General features: G+C 35.0%; 1 protein-coding gene and 1 non-coding gene across 2 annotated transcripts in view; both read right to left on the bottom strand.

Annotated features, from left to right (window-relative positions):
• Positions 1-26,014, bottom strand: part of LOC140146137 (low-density lipoprotein receptor-related protein 2-like) — a 38,764-nt gene that overhangs the window by 6,369 nt on the left and 6,381 nt on the right. Inside the window, exons 2-5 of the mRNA XM_072167896.1 lie at positions 23,238-23,471; positions 9,472-9,634; positions 4,855-5,000; positions 32-213 (exon numbers count right to left, since the gene is read on the bottom strand). Coding sequence (XP_072023997.1) covers positions 32-213; positions 4,855-5,000; positions 9,472-9,634; positions 23,238-23,471 — 725 coding nt within the window. The remainder of the gene's footprint in view (positions 1-31; positions 214-4,854; positions 5,001-9,471; positions 9,635-23,237; positions 23,472-26,014) is intronic.
• Trnav-gac (transfer RNA valine (anticodon GAC)) lies at positions 17,442-17,514 on the bottom strand. The gene has a single exon. It is a non-coding gene; the product is annotated as a tRNA-Val (tRNA).

Here is a 26,014-nt window from a genome sequence, read left to right as displayed (position 1 = left end):
CCACTGCTTATAAAATGATTGCATTACTAACCTGGAAGCCCATGAGTTCAACAAAATATACATAATCTCCATGAACAGCAATACTTTCTGGCTGATAAACCAAATTAGGCAAAAACCAAGATGATTTACTGAAGAGGTTCTCTGGTTCACTACCGTCCATATTTGCCCTGCCAATGTAATCTAACTTGTCATCGCACCAGTAGATTTTTCTTTCTAAAAAAGATGGAAAACAAAATAGGTTTCAATAATAAAAGGTTATATGAGTCACTCTTTCATGCTCTTTAGAATCATTAGTACATTATGTAGGCATAATCAAAATTAATGTAAACTTATGATTAGGCCTACATGTGTTTTGGTGTATGTGGGATCTACACCTGTATGAAACCTGGGAGCTGATCCAGGCTGCGATGGTTATTTTATATGTAGGTCAGATAGGGTATGTGTCTGTATAGACCACTTGACATGTGACATCATTGCCTGGCAGTATGCACGCGAAGTATGGCAATTTTCATTGTTCTTCGCCCTGCATCGTGCGTACGCATCATAGTTTGCTCAGGGCACGTTCTTTTTAAATCGCCCACCGCATTTCATATAGTACAAGAAAGCCATTGAACAATGTAGCGGTTCGTTCAAGCATATCGATAGACCAGTCCCTCGCCTTTGTTGATAAACAATGATGTCAAGTGGTCTATAGAGCTATGTCTACAGATGATGCTAAAATGATTATTGTATATACAGTGGAAACTCATTATAACGAAGTTGTCAGGGACAGAAAAATTAGTTCTTTATATCCAAATTTCATTATATCAGGGTTGTAAAAACAATAAATAACAAACAAATTTGTGTCTTGGTTCTGGAAAAATACTTCTTTATAACAGGGTTTTTCTTGTATCAGATTTCGTTATAATGAGGTTTTACTGTATGTGTCTTTCTGTAAAGTGCAATGATCTTATGTAATGATATTCCATTTAAATTCTACACTACCCCTGTGGAAGATTTTGCTCAAGTCTACCACAGAGGGAGTATAGGTTGTGAATAGAATAGACAATTGGGTAACTTCCATTTGTAATACTCACTCCAGCTGTGGAAGATAAAGGTAAATACAGGGGGAGATTGGGTTTCAAAATGATTAACTCTGACCAATTATATTTGAAAAACATACTCCCCCTGTGGAAGATATTTCCAAAATCTTCCACAGGGGTAGTGTGGATTTTAAATCGAATAGCCCATTGTGCTAAATCAATCCATCACATTTATACAAATCTGTTGCTTTTTATGTTGGAAGGTTGGGGTGTAAACCCAGCAAACACAAAATGTTATACAGAAAATGTTTTATTGTCAGGGTTTATAAAGGGTATAAAATGTTTTAATAATGTTCTAAAAGCATTCTTAAAAACAAGTAAAAATATTGACTGCTTTATATTCAGGGCATGGTTAAAATTATAGGCCCGCGGTGATCTCGAAACCATGTTATGACCCGAGACGCAGCCGAGGTCATAGCATGGTTTTAAGATCACTGCGGGCCTATAATTTTAACCATGCCCTGAATATAAAGCAGTCAATATTTGTCATATATACCAAATGGATGTACGTAGTTGCGATTGCGCAGTTTGATCAGGACGCACGTGACCGGTCAATAGTTCATTTCCATGACCGGTATAGTTCATTTTGATGAAATTCTCTCAAATACAGGGCATAGTCAAAACAATGCCCCCACTTTTAACCAATCAGATGGCATGAATCTATATATGAGGTATATCAATACAAAATATTTTAACATAATGCTACAATAATCATCCGCAAGATTTTATGTCATTTAGGTCCACTTTATGGACACATTAAATCTGTATTTTTTAAACAATGAAGGTTTTTTAAAATATTTGTACAGAATAAGGCTATGTGCATAACATTTTACATAATACATGTATGCGTATTAAGTTGGATGATTTTACTTATGGGGGATGGTAAAAATGTCTCCACAAGTACAATGTAATTACTCCCCATTCCAGAAAAATACAGAACTAATTTTTTGGGATTAAAAAATATTATCCCGTTTTGCCAAATGAAGCATAGCTAATCCTAATCCTTTAGTTAGTCCTAACTAGCAATAAAAGTCAAATTTTAATATTTGGCCAAATTTTGAAATAAGGGCCAAAAACATGCGTTTTAGGATGTTTTATGTATGCTGTGACAATCAAGCCCAAAGACTTGTACTAAGACTAATTTCAGTTTATGCATTCTAATTTTTGGACATGTTTTATTCTTATAACCAACCATTTAACACAAAAAAGTGAAAATTAGAGCAAAATTTCGGCATATACTCAAGATTTTGAATGCTTCGACTTGTGCCAAGTCTTTGATTTTTGTGACTCGATTGTCAGAACACATGCCAAAAATGCATGTTTTTGGCTCTTTTTTTTTTCAAGACATTAGTAAGATAGTGAACTTTTTCTTTTATCCCCAGTTAGGACTAAATGAATGATTAGGATTGAGCTACGTTAATTTGGCAGAACTTATAATAGTTTTTTAATCCAATAAAAAATTAGTGCTTTATTTTTCCGGAATAGGGAGTAGGTATCAACATGATCAAGTAAAGCAACTTCCCAGCAAACACAAAAACGTTTTTAAATAAGTTATATTTTGGGTTTTGGTTTAGGTAAAAATGTTTTAATAACATTAAAATGTTGGGTTATATAAAGGTCATGAAATGAACGTTTTGTATGAAAACACACTACAACAATATTTTTAAAATGTTTATAAAATGTCATTGTAAACTATTTTTGCAAACATATTTGGCCAAATATAGGGTGCACAACTTATAAGTTCCCCCTACATATTTTTTTTAATAAATCGAAAACTATTTGACGAAATGCAAACCTGTAACATGATATGGGTAGCCGTATTTGTTTTACACATGTGGACCAAATTATAGCGTTACACGTCATTGCGTTCAGTCACAATGGTTCATTATGTAAAAAAGGAGACTGTTTTAAAAAGTGTTAAAAGTTGCATCTGAGTCCATAGGACTCAATTCTCAAACAATACAGTAGGCCAGGGGTATTCATGTGTTTGTAAAAGAAAACTCAATCTTTGGTATTATTCTTCTTCTTTTTGAAAATCAAAGCAGGTGTTTTATTCTTTTCTTTTTAATGATAAATTTCTGAGATGGAAGGGATATGTACTGCAGTGAGAATAGACCACATCGCCAGTAGTTCATCACATGTGAAAAGTCACATTTTAATAATGCCGCGTTTGCCCGACTTCTTCGCGGTAGAGCAATAGGTTTGCTGGATGAAAATGTACCGGTGAAAGAAATTGCTCGTCGTATGGGAGTTGCGCCTAATGCAATTCGAAAATTTAGTTGACAGGAGAGGTGAAAAATCAGCCGAGAGCACCTTATCAATGAAAACACAACACAAGGAGCAATCCAACATGTATGGAACAACATGGACCAGCAACGGATCCAGAATTTAATAAACAGCATGCGGCGACGTTGCAATGCACTTGTCAACAGTGCAGGAGGACACGTCCCCTACTAAACATCTAGACTTTAAGTTTTATTTCCATTACAAACACATGGACAGGCCTAACATACTGTATTGTTTGACAATTGAATCCTATGGACTCAGGTGCAAATTTTAAAACTCCCTCTTTTTTTACATAATGAACCATTGTGGCCAAACGCAATGATGTGTGACACTACAAATTGGCCCAGATTTGTAAAACAAATAAGGTTACTCATAACTTTTTACAATTTTACATTTCGTTAAATAATTTTCGATTTATTTCAAAAAGCATTAGGGGGAACTTATAAGTTGTGCACTGTATATTTTTGTCAACACTTAAATAACACTATGTTAAAATATTTGCACCCAGCAAACACAGAAATGTTCTCAAAATGTTTTTTACAAAACGTTTTAATAACATTTAAATGTCGGGTTATATAAAGGTCATGAAAACATTTTAAAAACATTATTGTAAATATTTTGGGCAAACATTTTGTTGCAAAGTATTTTTTCAACCCCAAAATAACATTCTGTTTAGAATGATTTGTACTAAGTTTTCAAAAATGTTTTTGGAATGTTATTAAAACGTTTTTATACCCTTTATATAACCCGACATTTAAATGTTTTGTGTAAAACATTTGTGTTTGCTGTGCAGTAAATTACCAATTATGAAAAATGACATAAATAGAGGATGCTAGGATCATGAAATACTCCTTTAAGGGGGTACTACACCCCTGGCCAATCTGCTGCCTATTTTTTGCATTTTTCTCAAAAATTATAGCACATTGGTGACAAGTAAGATATGCATATTATAGGGGCAAGGACTACAACTACTGTACTTCAACAACTCAAACCAAGTAGTTATTGATTTATTGATCAAATATTGGTTTTCCCTCATTTTAGACTGCAACTCCACAACTGTTGTCTGTGCTGAAATAAAATTTCCAGTGCAATAGTTGTAGTCCTTGCCCCTATAATATACATATCTTACTTGTCCCCAATGCTCTATAATTTTTAAGAAAAATGCAAAAATATGCACAAATTTGGGGAGGAGTGTATTACCCCCTTAACCCGGGTATAAAATATGGAAAATAATTAAATATCCAAAAGCTAACACTAAATATGGGGCCTCCACCTAATGTGGGGATGCTAACAATGTCTCCACAAGTAATTAATCTCCATAAGGATACGACATTGATGTCCTCATGGACAAGTTATAATATCCATACCCAACAAATTCAAAAAAGGTCTTTAAAAATGTTGTCAACATCAACATGTTATTGTAACAAATTTTTAATTTAAAAAAAGAATTATTGGAAGCCCATGTGAAAAAAGTTTTAAAACTTACCGACTATATCAAGGGAAATTCCTGTAGGATTTTTGAGCCATAGTCTATCCAAGTTATTGACTATCAGCGTTTTCCTGTCTGAACCATCAACTTTTGCGCTTTCTATTTTAGAGTGTACCCCGCTCTCGTCAATCCAATAAAGACGCCTGTAAAATGTGAAAACAAATAATTATTGAAATATTGAAACTAATTATGTTACACTACTTTACACATTGCATTGAATTGCATTACACTACATTACATTAGTAAACAGTAAACTAAATTAAACTATAATTTATATTATACTACATTACATTACACTACATTATATTATTACACTTCATTATAATACATTATACATCACAAAATTACATTAAATCACATTATTTTACACTACATTTCACTACATTAAATGGCACTACATAACTTTACATTACATTGCATTACATTGCCTTACACTACACTACATTACACTACATTACACTACATTACATTACATGGCATTATATTACAGTAAAGTAAAGTAATTACATTAAAGTAATGTAGTGTAGTATAATTTCGTGTAATGTAATTTTATGTAGTGCAATGTAATGTAAGGTTATGTAGTGTCATATAATGTAATGTAACAACAGTACATTACACATTCTTAGTCAGTGGGAGTGGTCTAGTTCGTAGACACATTTTTGATTGGACACGACAAGATTTCGGGTGCCGTTCATCAGGCCGTAGACGACCCCACGTCATCATGCGTCTTGATAATGCTTTACACGCTTGTAGAGGTGCGCGTATGTATCGCGCTGTATGCGTAGACTAGTGCGGAATACGCGACGCGCTAGCAGTACTCGCAACAGAATACGTGAAAGTTGTAAACAAGTTTCGTTCATTTTATAATGAGGGGAGTTTTTATGACGGTAACTTATTTTTTGCTTTAAAAAAATTTTTTACAGTTATTAAAATAATATTTAACTGACTAAGAATGAGAATAAGCGATAGGAATTTTTATTTTGCCTATCTCTACCTATGATAGGCGACAGGCGGTCAATATTTTTATCGTAGTGGATACCGCTGCGCCGCATCCACTACTCAAAATATTGGACCTGCCTGTCGTCTATCACACGGTAGAGGATAGGCAAAATAAAAATTCTATCGTTTATTCTCTAATTACACTACATTACATTAGATTACAATACATTGCATTACATTACATTGCATTACATTTTACAACATTATAATACATTACATTCCCTTATCCTGCATTACATTACATTACATTACACTACATTACAATACATTGCATTACATTTAACTACATTGCACTACACTACATTACAATACATTGCATTACATTATACAACATTATAATACATTACATTACACTACATTACAATACATTCATTACATTATACAACATTATAAATCATTACATTATTCTACATTACATTACAATACATTGCATTACATTTAACTACATTGCACTACACTACATTACAATACATTCATTACATTATACAACATTATAAAACATTACATTTTTCTACTTTACATTACAATACATTGCATTACATTATACTGCATTACATTACATTGCATTACATTGCAATATATTGCATTACATTGTTACATTACATTACATTATCCTGCATTACATTATATTACAACACATTGCACTACATTATACTACATTACATTACCCTACATTATATTACATTACAATACATTACATTATACTACATTACATTACATTACACATTACAATACACTACAATAATGTAGTGTAATATTACATTACATTACATAACATTATGCTACATTACATTACAGATTACACTACATTCCCTTCCATGTCCCATCATATTCAGTTGGCATCCCTTGAATTTAGTAGCCTCTGAGCACTATTGGACTTTGCTGGCTATGGCTAAATGTATAAATAATTACATTATGCTATATTACATTACATTACACCACACTACATTAAATTACACATTACATTACATTACGCTACATTATGCTATTAAGTGGAACATGGCCCTAGTGGGAATGGCCTAAGTGGGCCTAAGTGGGACATGGACTAAGTGGGACATGGCCTAACTGGGACGGAACTAAGTGGGATTTGGACCAAATGGGATTGGCCTAAGTGGGATTGGACCAAATGGGATTGAACCAAGTGGGAATTGCCCCATATTACACTGCAATACATTATAATCACAGTACAATGCATCACATGATAGTGCAGTACACTACATTAAATTACACTATGTTATATTACATTACAATGATTCATCAAGTTCTGCTTATCCATGTTTTTCACATGCATCATTCATTACTCTACAGTACATTATGTTACCGTACATTACACTTACATTACATTACACTTCATAACACTACATTACATTATATAACAATTACATTACATTGCACCACATTACAATTACATTACTTTGCATTACAGTACATTACATTACATTGCATTACACTATATTATAATTACATTACACAACATTACAATTACATTACATTGCATTACATCACATTACAATTACATTACTTTGCATTACATTACAATTACATTACTTTGCATTACACTACATTACAATTACATTACATTGCATAACACTACATTACAATTGCATTACACTACATTACAATTACATTGCATTACACTACATTACATTTCATTGCATTATATTACACTACATTACATTGCATAACAACGTACAATACTGCATTACAAACATTGCACTGCATTACATTATATTACACTACCTTACATTACATTACATTTTACTATATTATGTTATATTACAATACATTAAGCTTACTTTTCAACTATATGAAGTTGCATGCATTTCTTGGAGTTTGGTTCTAGTATGGTCCATCAAGTTCTCCTTATCCGCCTTCCTCACAATCATATTACTATTGATATGTACATAACATTTCATTGTATTGCATAATATATGATAGCATTACATTCCATTACACTACATAAATTACATTATGTTACACTTCATTTACACTACATTGTATTACATTACACTACATTACAAAACACTGCATTACATTGCATCACACATTGCATTACACTACATTATATTACATTACATTACATACATCACACTAACATATTACACCAAATTACATAACATTACATTACATTACATCACACAACATTATATTATGATACATTTCATACATCACACTACATTATATTACACTAAATTACATTACATTACATCACACATTGCATTACACTACATTATATTATGTTACATTACATACATCACACTAATATATTACACTAAATTACATAACATTACATTACATTACATTACAACATTTTACATTACATTACACAACATTATATTATGCTACATTTCATACATCACACTACATTATATTACACTAAATTACATTACATTGCATTGAATTGCATTACATTACATGACATGACATTGCACTACATTTCATGGCATGTATTAGATTTACATTACATCACATATTACATGACATTACATTACATTGCATGACATTACATTACATTACATTACATTACATTACATTACATTACATTGCATGACATTACATTACATTACATTACATTGCATGACATTACATTACATATCATTACATGACATTACATTACATTGCATGACATTACATGACATGACATTAGATTTACATTACATCACATTACATTACATTGCATGACCTACATTACATTACATTACATTACATTACATTACATTACATTACATTACATCACATCACATCACATCACATCACATCACATCACATCACATTACATCACATTACATCGCATTACATTACATTGCATTGCATGGCATTACATTACATTATATTTTATTACATTACATTAGGGGAAAGTGGGGTAATGCCGGACTGTGGGGAATCCCGGACACATCGATTGCAGCTAAACGGAGAAGGGTGGCACTATTATACTACCTTAGGGTATTAGCTACCTCAAGGTGTACCTCACGTGTACTACTACCAGCGCTTTGGGTCTTGTCTTTCTTTGTGAAAATTACGGAAAAAAAGAGATTGTCATTTTTGACTTTTTATCTGAACAGTGAGTTATTAGCTGGGTGACAGTTAATGCGACAAGGGACACAGGTGAAGTATGGATGAAAATTATGTTTGATACTTGATTGTTAGCTGGATGTATAAATTTTGGTATCTTAAAAATGGATTAGTAGAACAAGCACTGAAAAATTAAATCGGGACAGTGAGGGGTAATCCTGGACACACATGTGTCTCTATACAGATGGGGTAATGCCGGACACTTGTTATTTTGAAAATATAGACGACAACAACAGCCCCCATAGTTGTATGCTTGAGGTAACAGAAGTACCTAATACATTCTAGGGGATTATCATCCTACTCCACTTTCCCTCTTAGCAACAATCAGTGTCCGAGATTACCCAGTGTCCGGCATTACCCCATCATTTTTTACCATTTTGTTTTTTAATTATAACTTATTAACTAAAGATGTTGAGTTATTAAAAACTGGTGATATGATTTTCACTGATGAACTTTATTCAATCTTGTACCTGTGTAGCCTTAACGAAAGGTGCCCGGGATTACCCCACTCTCCCCTACATTACCTATCAGTATACATCTTACTTTTCAACTGGGTCTAGTTGCATATCGCCAGGTTCCTTGAGGCCTGTTGAGATAATTCTAGTTCTATTCGTTCCGTCCAAGTTTGCTACCCATATAGAGCGTCTTTTTTCCTCAGACCAGTACATCACTCGGTCTTCCTTGTCTATGGTAATTCCATGAGCACCTGTAGAAGTAACAATAAATCAAAACTGATGCCATTAGGACCTACAGGATTGACTAGGCCTATAGAGGATTAAAGGCCGCTACACTACTTTTTTAGTGGACGTCGATGTAACCCCCGTGGTGGGACACACGAATATGAAAGTGACGTCTGTGCCTACCGGAGTATGTCTATCGGTGGCGATTTTTGCCGAATAAAGGGTCATTCAGTCGCAGCTCCAAGTAAATGGGGGTCATTATGCAAACGCTAAAAATTGGGTGTCAATTTATGACACATAGCCATATAGATAATTTTGTCACTGCGTATGTTGATCACTCATAACGATGCGATTTTATTTTCCCCAAGTTATACCGAATTGCATGGAAAAGAATTAAGAGAGCATTTCAAAAGTGACAATTTTGGGCAATTTTCTCCTTCAGGGTGATAGGGTGACATAACAGATCATACTCACTCACCGTCCGTGCTCATAATAAGCGTGTTTCGAGAGAAACGTCTCATTAGGAAACGAATTTGGAGAAAACCTTCTGTTAATAAAATACTATGCTGAGCCACCAGCCTGGGTGGCTTACGCTCCAGTAATTTCAGATGATTGAGCTCAGTAATAGGCCTACATCAAAGAATGTCTTCCAATTCATGAAAACAAATAGATAAGGGAAGGTCTTGCTGCTCGGCGAGTGTTTGTAATTATCAGAAGGTTTTCTCCAAATTCATTCTCTAATGATATGTACCGTATGTTGTCAATTTTTAAATGCATACGTTCTTTATTCAAATTGGTGTAATTTGGGAAAATAAAGTCGTATCGTGCCGAATAAGGTATCGAAATACACAGAGCAAAAATCCCAACCTATTGATTATTCAGTTGGTAAACTAGGTTTAGTGTCTATTGCCCGGGGGGGTACTCAAGTTTGGTTTTGTTAGGGACGTGCCGCTGAGAATTTGAAAGTGGCCCCATAAATATACCAATTTTTCAAGAAATTTGGGACCCATTGCTATATAGGCCTACCAAAAGTCAAAATTTTCGGCCGAATTTAACCCAAATTGTCTTAGTTTTTACAAAATTTTGGGAATATTTTGAAAAAAGGACCCATTCATATACCAAAATAGGCTTTGAAAAAGGGGTCATTGATATACCAAAAGGCTGAAAATGCTACCCATATTTGCGGCACGTTTTGAGTATTGAAACACTTTTTGATGCGCAGTATAATTACAAATGAGAGAAACGTGTTTTGTTTTCGTCAAAAAAAAGAAGAAAAAAACAGTTTCTTGGTCGAGATACTAAGTTTGTCTAAATCTTCCTTTTTCTCTCGCTCTTTCTTGAAACCAAATTAAACAACGGGAACCAGGTTTCGCCAAACCTGGTTAAAGCCATAATGTGTGATTTGCGTCACAGCGACGCCCTCAATTTTACTCGGATTTCTACTTTTTGCATAATTATAATGCCCAGTGGTATACTAAAATACCACGTTAAAGACTAAGCCTGAAGTGCTTTAATAACAGTAAAATTTAACTTTTTATATTAAAACCGGGTCGACCCGGTTTTATTCAGCGTTCAACGACCGAGTACTTGCTAACATGTACCATGGATGTCAGCTTGTATGTACACACGTCGAGCGCGATGCTCCGTGCAGTTACATATAATCGGGCATATAATACGATCGGCGAGCGTAGAACACGCATTGTAGGCGTTGGAATGAATCGCAATTTTCTTCGATACCTCATTTGTTTAGTCTTTGTTTGGCTCGAAATTAAAAGGGGATAATGTGATCAATAAAAAACAAACATTTAAATAAGAATCTATTCTTTATGCAAATCACACATTATTGCTTTAACTGAGCCCGAGACTCAAGAATTAACGTGTAGTAGGCCTATTATCCGTCCGGGACCTCTCTCATATCACCATTTTAATCAAATAAAATGAAAATTATGTTACTATGAAACGGATGAAACAAAACCTTTAATAGTTTTAATTCCAAATCGAGCCGATTGCGAACTTAGTTATTTTGCTGTGAGCTTTAACATGAGTCATATTTAGGCCTATGTTCTGTCGCAGTTTCCATCCTATTAATAGGTCATGATTTGGCACATTTAATGCATGTGTACTTAATTACGAGAGTTGTCCGTAAAAGTATTTTGGAGTTGACACAATGTCCCGGCACAATGCTTGACAAAATACCCCGACAGAAAACTAAAATAGATCATATAATGTTCAAAAATAATTCTGGGAAGTTTACAAGTTACCATGGTTATAGAGAAGTAAACATTTGGGAGTAACTACAGAATACCCCTCTCGGGGGTATAGTTGTATAAAGTTGTAACATGTTTGTATGTATTGGAATAGGGTGTTTTGTGCTTGAGTGGGGTATTCTGTTTTAATGATTTGTGTATGGTAATGTTGTGAGTGTGTTATTCTGGAGACTAAGTATAGGTCTTGGTTTTTTTGTGGGCGCAGTTGGCGCAGACGTAGTCGAAAAACCGAAAGAGTTGGCGGTTGACGTGGACGCAGTTTAAATTGGCGGGTTGATCAATGCAGCGTAGATGCATTATTTAAGTTGCAGATGAAACAAAGGAAGTATGTTTGCTGGTACTACTCGGGAGTAGGCCTATAGGCCCTATAGGTGTCGGTTTTTAACAAGGCGCAGTCGGCGCAGACGTAGTTGAAAATTGACAGGTTTTTATAAATGGGGCGTGGACGTAGGATTTGTCCCCGTTATACCGTTGAAGGAGTTCAAGATGTGGTATTTTTTTGTGTGATTGTATTTGAATTAGTTGTTGGTACATGTATAGGCCTACTAGGACAAATTCTATGTCTAGTTTTTATGTCGGCGTAGTCGGCGCAGACGTAGCTGAAAATTAACAGGTTTGGGCTTTGGGCGTGGACGTGGATAAAATTGGTGATTTTATGAATGGGACATAGTGTTTGGGGGATTTGTGCCCATGATGTTGAATTAGTATAATATGTTAAATTGTGTGTGAATGTGGTGGCAGTACATGAACAGTATGTTGGACATAGGTCTTGGTTTTTAAGTCGGCGCAGTCGGCGCAGCCGTAGTTGAAAATGGCAGATTTTGCGTTTGGGCGTGGCGTGGACGTAGTTAAAAGTGGTGATTTTAAAATGGAGCGTGGACGCAGTATTGCGGGGATTTGTCCCCAATGGCGTTGAAGGAGTAGGCCTACAAGATGTTGTTTTGTGTTTGATAGTGTTTGAATTTGTTGTTGGTACATGTAAATTGGACAAAGTATAGGTCCTGGTTTAAAGTCGGCGCAGACGTAGTCGAAATTTAGCATGTTTGGGCTTTGGGTGTGGTCGTAATTAAAATGGGTGATTTTATAAATGGGGCATGGACGCAGTGTTGGAGGGGATTTGTCCCCGTTGAAGTTGAATTGGGATGGTATGTTGTTTTGTGTTTGATACCAGAAGTGTTTGAGTGTTTTGCTGCTACATGCAGTGTTTGGACCGTAGGTCTTGGTTTTTATGTCGGCGCAGTCGGCGCAGACGTAGTTCAAAAATAGCAGGTTTTGCGTTTAGGCGTGGACGTAGTTAAATTATGTTAACTGTATCAAATAAATACCCTTATCTGGAATGAACTTTTGTTTTGGTATTTAATACTGGAACATTTACGAAAATATTGCAGGATATTCTTTATTTTTTGCTTCAGGACTAATGTTGCTAAAGTTTTTACAGCCCCCCCTAAGTGCACAAAAACTTTTTAACCTCCCTCTTCATACACCCAAAACTTTTGAATCCCCCCTATATTCAGAACTCCAAAATTTTATAACCCCCCCTACATATTTTTCAGCCCCCCCTAATAATTGAAGATTCAGTATGTTTGAAAGTGATATTAGTTCTTTAAGGATGACTTTGGCTATAGGGGTGGGCTTTGGTACGATTTTATGGCACATGATTATGATTCCCCCCCGAGAAAATGGTCTCTGGCAGGAGTGATGATGAGTTCACTGACCTTTTAACAAGTTCAACCATGGTTCAACAAAAGTCAATACGATTACGTAATTGTTCATGTGATGACACACACAGAGGGAAAGTCAATATTTACATTTCTTGGTCATAAACCTCACCTCCATGCAGTAGCCTTTATTATACGCATTATAGCTGATCTGGGTAATCAAAAACAAATCTACCCATCGTGGCTTAGGGTTTAATAACATGCTTAATTTCCGGGATTGATTGAATTTAAATAATGGATACACATTTTAAGTTTAGCATCAGTTTTTGTTATTTAGTTAAGTTGGGTTTTTGAGAATAAAAAAAAAATATTTTGCTTAAATCATTAGAAAATATGTACCATATTGGCTGAAATTTTTAGGTTGAAAAGTCGGGTATGAGAAGTTAGGGTCACAAATTGTACCAACCCGAAATTTTTATCACTTTGTAATATTTTCATTTGGTATGTTTCTTATTAATATTTTTTGAGGAAAAAAGTGAGGATTTTTTATCACTTTGTAATTGTTTCATTTGTTATGTTTCTTATTTATAGTTTGTGAGGAAAAGTGATAGTTTTTCATCACTTTGCACATTTTGAATTTTTTATGTCTTTTAATATTTTGTGAGGAAAAAAGTGAGAATTTTGTCATAACTTTGCAAATTTTTTTTTTTTTTTTGTTTCTTATATTTTTTCTGGTGAAAAAAGTGAGGATTTTTTACTACTTTTATATTTTTGATTTTTAATGTTTTCTATCATTTTGTGATGACAAAAGTGAGGATTTTTTCATCACTTCGCAAATGTTTCATTTGTTACGTTTCACATTATTTTGTATGGAAAAAAGATTTTTAAATTACTTTGGATTTTTTTTTAATTTTCTGTATAATGTACAATGTTGCTTTAAGCCCATGGATTGAGAAATTTAATATTATTATTCCATGCCTTGATATTGTTTGATTGCATTTTGTAATATTGTTTTCAAAGTGATGAAAAAAGTGATGAATTATTATGATGTCCAAAAAATAGGTGCCAAAATTTCTCCCCCAAATCGTGCCATATCTAATTATATTTCGAATGTGATAGAAATCCTCACGTATCTCATCACAAAATAATTTTAAAAAATGAATGAAAAATTGGCGTCGTAAAATGAACAACTTTTTCATCACAAAATAATAAGAAATATAACAAATGAAAACATTCCAAAGTGATAAAAAATCCTCACTTTTTTTCCTCACAAAATAATAAGAAACGTTAAACATAACAAATGAGAAGTTGGCGAAATGATGAAAATAATTCTCACTGTTGTCATCACAAAACATAATGATAACAAGTACAAAAATTCCTTACTTTTCCTCACAAAGTAATAAGAAACATAACAAACGAGAAATTTCTAAAGTGTTAAAATATCCTTACTTTTATCATCACAAAATAATAAGAAACATAAAAAACTGCAAAGTGAGGATTCTTTCTCATTTTTAACTTTCCTTAAATCGGGCCTCAATTGTCTGAAATTGATAACATTTTATTTTTAAAGAGGGACTATGAATTTAATTCCAATATCATATTGGCATCAATATTAACTGTATAGCTACTACTAGCTAAAACTACTGTTCTTTGAATGGTACAAAATGCAGATGTTCAATCGAAATACATATTATGCAATATAGGACTGTCCGCCTTTTTTTAGGTGGGTAATGTGTATAAAACAAATGAATATCTACGTCATTATCATTTGTTTCCCAATTTTAAAACAAGATGTTTTAGAAAAGGAAAACAAATCATACATACAAGGAAAAAAAAAAATCACATTTTTGACCAAAAACACCTTCCAACCCAAAAATCACATTAATTTTGACCAAAAGTCACATTTTTGATTTTTGACCAACAAAAAATCAAATTATTGATCAAAAAGCACATTTTAGACCAAAAACTAATTTTTGATCAAAAATCACATTTTAAACCAAAATATCACAATGTAAACCAAAAATCACATTATAAACCAAACATCACATGAATTGAGTAAAATTACCCGGTGTTGAGTAAGGGAAAGATTTTACTCTGCTGTTTAGTAAAATTTTGCACAATACCGTACCTGGGCAAATGATAGCATTTTTTTTTTTTCATTTATTAGACGAGTGGATTCTATAGCCATTTTGGCTGCTGAAACCGAATCCGGAAAGCTTTTTTGCCGGATTTTTTGCATAAAATGTATCTACATTGGTTCAGTGGACTTTTTCAAAATGGCCGGCAGTATATTGTGGTAGGGTTAGGGTTAGGGTTAACCGGCCAATATTAAAAGTACATGACCTAAAATTACAGCTATAGGTTAGATATTCAGAAATTTGGTACTTAGGTAAAATAGTGAGTGAGGGCAAGGCATAGCTAGCCAACTCCCGTGTTAATTGAATGGAGATTTGACCGAAAATTTTGGTAAACGGACCGCTCACTTCTGAAGAATGCCACACGAAAACGGTACAAGCTACATTTAAAGTACTCTCTGTTCGATCATCATGATGAGTTTCTTATATAGTATGCCGAAATGGGGTACTGAAGGTGATTGACAAAGGGTCGTACTTCGCTGATGAGTAAGTGACAGTGAACATGAAAATCAGCGCCCATAACCCTAGCTAGTTAGCGGAGACCGTCGCGGGACTGATTATTGATTATTGAAGTGCCTTATTTTATAGATATACGCACGATTTAGGGCAAGGTCATCATCATCATCATCATCATCATCATCATCATCATCACTTTCTACATTTTTTCTAAACAACATACTGTTTTAATAAGATTTTTTTTCTTAAAATGCATGTAACTATAATTATTGTTTAGAGCGTGATGAAATAAAACATCACGATTTTCATCACAAAACAAATATAATGCATAAGAAATCGTTCGTTTTAGAGCGTGATGATGAAATAAAACATCACGGTTTTCATCACGAAACAAAGTAATACATAAGAAATCAATTTTTCGTGAGTGATGAAATAAAACATCACGATTTTCATCACGAAACAAAGTAATACATAAGAAATCGTTTGTTTTAGAGCGTGATGAAATGAAAATTGAAAGTGTTATACAACTCCCGGATACATCTTAAAAACAAATTTCCATCTCATGATTGAATAGGAAGTTTGGTCAAACAGAGTATAAGGCATGATATTGATAATAAATACATAGTCTTAGGAAGCAAAAACATTGTTTAAAATTTCAACCATTTACTAGAAACATTTTACCTTCATTTGTAAATATTTATAAAAACGAAATATTTGGAGCAAACATCGTTTTCAAAATATTTTTCAACTCCAAAATAACATTATGTTTAGAATGATTTGTACAAAGTTTTCAAAAATGTTTTTGGAATGTTATAAGAACGTAAAACATTTTAATAACATTTCAATGTCGCATTATATAAAGGTCGTGAAAACATTTTAAAAACGTGATTGTAAATACTTGGACAAACATTTTTTTTTCAAAATATTTTTCAACTCCAAAATAACATTCTGTTTAGAATGATTTGTACCAAGTTTTCAAAAATGTGTTTGGAATGTTATAAAACGTAAAACAATTTAATAACATTTAAATGTCGCGTTATATAAAGGTCGTGAAAACATTTTAAAAACGTGATTGTAAATACTTGGAATGCAAACAAGGGAAGAGGCCTACGCATCATACACTGGAACATAGAAACATTCAAACATTACAAACTAGCGCACGAGATCAAATTAATGATGCTTAATCGTATTCTTAATATATCAATATACAGGGAAAGAAGAATTACGCATCGCACACTAGCACAATTAAACATGAATTTACAAATGGAAACATTACACGCATAGGCAGAAATACCAGAGTAAAACTCCGGACATACCTGCCTGTGCGGGGACTCGAACCCCAGACCTCTCGCTTGTCGGGCGAGCGCTCTTACCACTGAGCTACACAGACTGTCCCTGATAAACAGGACTCAAGTCTGGTACTTATGGATATGAGCAGTCATGCGGGGTAAACAGTACAAACAACACATTACATACCAGTGTACGAGATCAATTAATGATGCTTACCCGCCGGCCTAATATAATCATGCAAACAAGGAAAGAGGCCTACGCATCATACACTGGAACATAGAAACATTCAAACATTACAAACTAGCGCACGAGATCAAATTAATGATGCTTAATCGTATTCTTAATATATCAATATACAGGGGAAAGAAAAATTACGCATGGGCATGAAACTTGGCTGGTACAGTCAACATTGCTAGGAAACTGTCTATACATACAAAAACTTCCAACACACGGCTCGGGTTGTTTTGGTAAAGCAATACCAACACCTGTTGTGAACTCGACACCACGAGGGGATATCCCATATCCCAACCCGTGCTCTGGGCATCTTATAAAACATAAACATTACACAGCTGTGCGGCCTATTACATTTCCATATTATTTCCTTCTTTAATCACCCCACACTCCCCATCCACCATCCAGGCTTCGCCCATACAGGGTTCTGAAAAGAAACTCACATCTTAACACAACCACTACCATACCATCACCCAACAACCTTACACACCAACCGCGTATGCCGAAAACCGCGCAACCCGAGAACCGCTCTTTTGTTATTACTATCAATAAACCATCAAGAATTTAACAATAATTGTGTATATCTCTGTCTTTGAGTCACATTTGTATACCATATCCAACTTGGACCTCGGGGACAGGGGGCACTCAACTTTGGAAGTGACGGGTATGTGCCTACCGGAGTCGCGAAGTAGGGGCATATCGGGTACAAAGCGTTATTTTTAAAACTAAAGGGGTCATTGGGTACAAACAAAATAAAAAAGGGGGTCATCGAGTATAAGATTGAAAGAAAGGGTCATCGGGTAGAAAATTGTGAAAAAATGTAGCAAAATTTTGAAACTTTCGGCATAATTTGGAAAAAATGAAGCAAAATTGGACAGTTTCGGCATTTTTTAGTTGCATTTTGATGATGCTATTATAGAAAAAAAATGGGGTTATGGGTAGCCGCAACCAAAGAAAGGGGTTCATTGGGTAGCCGCAACTAAAAAAAAAAAAAAGGGGGGGTCATCGGGTATGGATTGTAAAGTCCATTTTATCACGTTAAAATTGGGACAATTCTCCCGCGAATTTATGGCTTTGGAATAAACTGAATTCTAAAAATAATAGAATCCAAATTATATGAGTTTGGTCTTGTTGCGATGCATTGCACTATTACACATGTTCTTATACCAACAAACAGCAAAATAGATAAAAATTAATGAGACTGATTGAGACTCTTTTTATGGTTTTTACAACTAGACTAAAAATTTGATACGATTGATTCTAAATATATTACAAAAAATAAGGTCTCTCGTCCCAACGCGCAGTCGGGCTTTCTTGTTAGAACGAGGCATTCCCTCATACATTATGTTTAGTCGTGCATTGTGTTTAAGTAAGGATCACTGCGAGTTCTCAACTATGAGGTCTATACCTACACGCAAGTGTGTCCATTAATTACGGAACACTGCGAATTCTCAACTATGTCCACGCCGACTGCGGCGAGGTCAAAACCTACACGCAAGTGTGTCTATGTCCTGTTAAGAAGCATGCTGTTTTCAAAGCCCCATATCGAATTCAGAACTACGTCTACGCCGACTGCGCCAACATAAAACCAAGACCTATAAGCCCTCTATCGAATTACGTCTACGCCGACTGCGCCAACATAAAACCAAGACCTATAAGCCCTCTATCGAATTCAGAACTACGTCTGCGCCGACTGCGCCAACATAAAACCAAGAATTGCGTGCATATCCTATTTGGACATGGACGCACTTGGTTAATGGCCCATGGTGCGGAACCTTGGACTACTCAAATAATGAGTTTTCAACTGCGTCTACGCCGAATAATCCCGGCGAATAATACCTTATGGCTAAATCGCCCTCTCTGTGTACAAGTGTGTTCGGTTATTTGTCTAATTACCAGAATACGTCTTAAAAGACGTGACTGTAGGGGGATTATTTGTCCAGCTACTAGATAGATGGCGCTTCGTTGAAGACACTGCGTCTACGCCGACCAACACCGTCGGGCTGTTTTCAATCAACACGCCCTCTCTGTCTGAAATTATTTGTCCAAATACCAGAATCAAAAAGCCATGTCGTGACTGTAGGGGATAATTTGTCCAACTACTAGATAGATGGCGCTTCGTTGAAGACATTTGTCCAAGTCCCAAAATGTAAAAAGAAATTATGATGTGACTATAGGGGATTATTTGTCAAAATACAAGAAAATATCAAATTGAGGGGCTATTCCTTCGAAGCAGCTCGGGGCTGTGCCCATGGTGTGGTGTGTATTGTGTAGTTATGCCAACATTTGTAAAGCGTTTTTTTATTAACGTATTATTGTGTCAAAAACGATTTAAGGTTTATAAGGAGGAAATCGTGCTTTAATGTTAGGGCACGCGGCTTTGGTCAGGGGCGTACTTAGTATAATTATATTCAGCTTTCTTGGTCGGTGGAAGGGGAATGATCAATTTCGGGGGAAAAGACTAAAAAATTGATCAGGCATTATCGGTGGAATATACACATACCGGTTTTTAGACGGTCATGTTAAGTTTTCGAGCTTCCAAAAAAGGGCTTTTGGGACAATGTGCAGCGGGTATAGCGCGCAAAAAAAAAAGACATTTTACACTATTTTGGTCCCGGATTTTGGTCTATCAGGACGGTGAAGTGTTGGCAAATTGCCCATTTTCTTTTCCTCCACCTTCCCGATTTTCATTTTTGTTAGGGGCACTTTTCTCTTTCATTTTTGTCAGGGGGTAGTCTGGTCTTCCCCCTGCTGGCTACGCTACTGCCTGAGGTCTCGGGTCCAATCTGCCGCGGCACGGCAGCTTCCTTGGATAGACTATGACATTTAATTGACAACTTACGGAGATTAAACTCAGATTTCCGCTTTCCAATGGTTTATTTAGAATTGGGTAAATGAACCATAAGAATACTCGGTCCTTCGGAGGGGACAATTGACCTCTACATGAATATCGCTGCCAGTTTTGAATTGAGTAAAGGGTGATTACCCCTGGCTGACGCAGTCCGTCCCAAGTTGTTCTAAAGCCGATTTCGGTTGAATTTTAGGGGTTGTGCAATAATTATGAGGCCCCGTGGGGGGGGTAAATTTTCGAACGGCCCGCCAAAAATCGCTTGCCCCCCTCTCGGCCCGCCAAAAACTCCTTGCCCCCCCTTTACACACACACACTTGCCCCTTGAACATGCCATTATTTGTCAACCTTAAATGGTCTAGATATATGTTTCGAGCGCAGCGAGCAGGAAATTTGCATATTAAAGCGTTTCCGCACTGTTTTCCTAAACCTTTTAGAGCGTTTAATTAAAAAAGGCGCCCCATGAATGTGTGCCAAAAATCGCTTGCCCCCCTTCTTGGATTGCCGAAAATTGCTTCCCCCTTCGGCTCTTAATATTGCACAGCCCCTTAATTTGGTGATTTTTTTGCCAAATATAGCAAGATATTATTATAGGGGCCTATATATAGTAACAACTGTCAGTTTGTTGGTCAATTTAAGGCAAATTAACGAGGCAAAATGAAAGAAAACTCATTCACCATCTTAGCCGCTTAACTGCGGTGTTCTATGGGGAATTTAAATGACTTTAATTCAAACTCGCTGTCCTAAAAACTGCATGAATTTGGCTGAATCCAATTTAGGTGTAAATTGGGACATGTGGAAACATTACAAATAGGCCTATGTCAATAGATCAAACTCATTTTAAAAGATTGTGGCTTACTGACTTTAAGCAATAGTGCAAGCTGGGACATTTTTGGCATGAAGGACCTATACGTATGTTGTTCCTAACGTCATTTAAAAATGTTATTCTAAATTGGAAGTTACTCGAGCAGACTTATACAAGGTTTTTAATATTTCTAATTTCATCATGTATGATATACATAACTCAGACATGGCTATGGAAGTTAGCCAACAAGGAAATACATGTCATTATGACTAACTTAGACGGTTATTGTATTATTCTATGTGAATTCATGGGTTTGACTTATAACAGTGTTGTCTGATTCGGGATAACCTATGAACATTTAATTCTTGTAAAAAACATCTTGGAACATTTTTAGGTGCACCTGTACCTCGTGTTGTTGGCATGAAATGGCAGTAAGGGCGTCAATCCAGGGAGAAGGGGATGGCCCCAATATTCAGGGGGGCCGGGCACACAATGACAATACCCCCCCACACACACACACACACATTTTGTCAACTTAAACATGTATTAGAGTATTTATAGACCCCACATTTAGGTTTGTTTTACTATTTTTTAGGCTGAAATTTGGACTTATTTTGAGGGGTGCACGGGACTTCCCCGTAGATACCCAACTAAAAAGGCCATTCAAGAAGTAGTGATGTAACAGGATTTATTATTAATTGCAGACACACGCACGGGTATATAGGGCCTAGTGTGCTCTGTCTAAATATAGTGAGGGGCAATACATTAAAAAATAGTATTTAAACCCATTGCTATGGTTATTAATCCTGTTACTAATACAATACTACTTCAACGGCGAATATGAACAACGTTTTTTTGTTTACTGGTTGTTTTTGTTTGTTTGGGGTTTTTTTTGGGGGGTTTGGGGGGTTACGTGAAAGAAGTCTGTGTTATTTCATGGATTTATTTCAGAGCGAACAATTGCGTCGCGGTATCACACTTCTTTTGCAGTGAAATGTAACACTTCAAAACAGAGATACACCACTTGCCCTTTTACACATTTAAGGAGGACAGACAATGCGATCAAAAGAATACAGGGTATCTCCGAAAGAACGGTACCATCGGGAAGTTAATGCATTTACACAGTAAAACAGCTTTCACTATCATGATTTATAGGTCTATACCTTTTGAATTTTGAAAATTGATCATTGATCAAGAAGTTTATGAAAATAGGCCCTACATAATTTTCAATCCGTTGCACGGATCATAGTCACTGATAATCTGTGTTCGACCAGTACTGGCGCGCGGTCAGACACCGTGAATTTTAATGGATTATTTCAACCCCACTTGGCTAGTTTCATTTGTTTTTATTCCAAAATTTTCATTACCATATTTGAAATCGGCATGAAAAATGCATCAAAATGAGTACCAACAAGCCTAGTATTGGTTCTGTGGTTCTTAAGATAGCTCTTGATATTTTTAGAAACTATCTTAATTTTTTTTATGTTGAAGCCTATAGCTAGAACGCAGTGCATTGAAATAATATATTTTTGAACTACAAACAACATAAACAAGCAAACAAATGAAGAGCTTGTTTACAAACCATGTTAAGTCCACAGCCACTTGTTCCTCATTTACTTATGTGATACAATCACAATTACTTTGACAAGTTTGGCATTATAGCAACAATGAGTTGTACCATCAACAAGCCATTATTTACCACAACAATGCTACTTAACAATATGCAGACTATTGTTCTCATTTGGGAACAAAGGCTTCACACAGTATTGTTACTGTGCATCCATCCACTGTTTGCGTTGTAATGGTGCATCCAACTGAAATTACTATACCTACAGCATCAGAACCCATTGCAATATTGCACAGGTAAATCAGAAACATGTGTTTGTGGACTTAACATGTTTGGGGAACAAGCTCTTCAAATAAGTAAATGTTAAATTACCCAGTGCGTTGTTAAAGAGTACCTCCTTGTTGGAACCACTCAATCGCGATCGAGTTATCGTCCCTTTCTTCATATCCGTCCAGTAGATCCTAGCATCTACAGGATCAAAGTCTATGCCATGAGGATCTCCCATATCGCCAAGATTCAAAGATTTAAAAGCAAGTGTGTTCATCGGTGCCATGGATATGTGCGAACCTATGCTGAGGACGTTGAGTTCACCAACCAACATGAGATCTGCAATTAAAAAGACAGGGAGAAAAGATTATATAAATACACGATAATCTGGTGTATTATTTCATTATTGCTTATGTGCAATAAATGAAAATATTAAAAGCTGGAGTATTATGTGATTCTAGCATCCACTTTTTATGTAGTACCGTAAAATGGGGTAACTTTGGGCACTTTTCAGAGTTTTTAAACCACTGCTTCTAAACAAAACCAATTTTATTTCTAATTATCTCTTTTTTATGACATTAGGGTTCCCTTCTACACCTTGAAGTTGAAAAAGATTTTTAAATAATTTTGTAAGGGTACCCTAGGGGTTATAAATAGCCTGACCAAAGTTACCCTTGGGGCAACTTTGGTCAGAGTATTACATTCCAAGAAGAAAAAAAATTGATCTTCGCTGTATATGGGCAAGTTGTTATTTTTTGTGACATTTGACCCCTTGCAAAATTAATCAAGCACACATCCTTGCTCACAAATATCGATTTTTATTTTTTCGGAAAAAAATGTAAAAAAATGCTCATTTTTGGTCAAAAATCCCGAATATATTTCTTAACAAACTGACACCAAATATGACAAAAAACAATATTGCTGTACGAAAATATGATCACTTAAAAATATATATTGGACCGACCAAAGTTACCCCGCTGACCGAAGTTACCCCATTTTACGGTAGATATCCACGAAAAACGTTTATTCACAAAATTTCAGTTGATTCCGATTTGGCGTTTGTATATGCATGCATGATGTTATGTATTTGACATTGGTCCATAGGCCACTGTGCTGTAATTTCGTTGCTGTAAACTTGACGTCCCGGGTTCGATTCCCAGGCGGAATCACTTTTTTTCCTGATTGCCTCCTTTATTATTTGCGACGGTGAACCTGGTGAAAAATATGTTTACTTAAATACAAATTTGACGATATTTTTGCCAAGCGAATGAATCTGCAAGAATTTTTTTGCACACAAACATTTATGTAGCCAGAGGTTTCCGGTAGTATAACAATTTCACTTTTTTGTTTTGAAAAGTGGGGAATGAGGCTATGGATTACGAAAAGCGTTTTATGATGAGACTGTACATTGTTCAAGTTAGTTCAGATCGAATCTGGCATTTCGTTTAGGAGAGATTACAAACAAAATGCAAGGAAAACGGGCAACAACAACCACGCCAACAACAAAAGATGATCATGATGATTATGGACTTGAAGAAAAAATAGTTGTAGTTGTTGATGATGTTGTTCGTTTCTAAAATGAAGTGCGCACAGGCTAGAAGATTATCAACTGCAGATTCATTCATTCATTTCATTCGGCTGCGAAGCAGGCGACTTTATGTTTCTCCATGTAGGCCTACTCGATTTGAATCCAGAGTGGTAATGGCATCTGGCAGTATAGTTGTCCAAGTCCCCCAACAGTTTTTGCACATAAGACAAGTAGGATGTTTTTTGCGTTCCAGGTCTTGGAAAAATAGTAGTACGGCTAAAAAAATACTGCTTTTATATAAATATATACGTCTAAATATCAAGATCGAATTCTTTGCAGATATGCCTCATATTTGACGCTAAAAGCTATCGAAAACTGAGTTAATATTATAGGCATGTAATTGCACCTTGGAAACACAAAAATGCTTTCAAACGTTACAAATAAGTTACACATGTATTTGAGTTTGGTACAAACATTTTAATAACGATTACATAAAGGTCATGAACATGTTTTTAAAACGTTTTTACACGAAGAAACACTACAACAACATTTTTAAAATGTTGTCTAAATGTTATTGTTTGCATACATTTTTGCAAAATATTCTATCATCTGTGCAAGATGTACACAAAGGATAAAGTTAAAGTCAACAGTGGACTTCACTGGAGAACATTTTGTTAAAATGTTTCCTATATTTTTCACAAATGTTTTTGAATATTATGAGGCCTAAAACATGGACCCATTATATAATATAATATAATATAATATAATATAATATAATATAATATAATATAATATAATATAATATAATATATAATTTAATATAATATAATATAATATAATATAATATAATATAATATAATATACTGTACTGTACTGTACTGTACTGTACTGTACTGTACTGTACTGTAATGTAATATAATATAATATGTTCAAATGTTTCGCAGTAAGTGTCCAAAAATGTTTTTGAGCATTATTAAAACGTGTTGTACCATTATATACTAATAACCCGACATGTTTTCTGTAAAAACGTTTCGTGTTTACAGAGCAACTGGGCCTCTGCTATCAAAACATCTTTCATCTTATAGCATAGATCATCTAATTTAGATGATCTATGATCTTAGTTAGGCCTAGGCCTACCTAATTAGTTAATTAATTAGTAGGATCATGTATGTATGGTTGTCTGGGTGTTAAAAATTCGCATATTGTAAATTAAATAATAATTAATCAGTTTAATCTAGTCAAATTAAATGATTTATATTAATTACGGTGATAATTTGTTAGAGGTCAAAATGTATCCAAATACTGTATGTGGTATGATAAATATTGATAATATTGGCCAAAACATATGTATATG

The sequence above is a fragment of the Amphiura filiformis genome, chromosome 2, assembly GCF_039555335.1.
Source record: "Amphiura filiformis chromosome 2, Afil_fr2py, whole genome shotgun sequence".
In the NCBI taxonomy this organism is placed as follows: domain Eukaryota; kingdom Metazoa; phylum Echinodermata; class Ophiuroidea; order Amphilepidida; family Amphiuridae; genus Amphiura; species Amphiura filiformis.
Note: the sequence above shows the minus strand (reverse complement) of the source record. Positions and strands in the feature narration are given on the sequence as shown.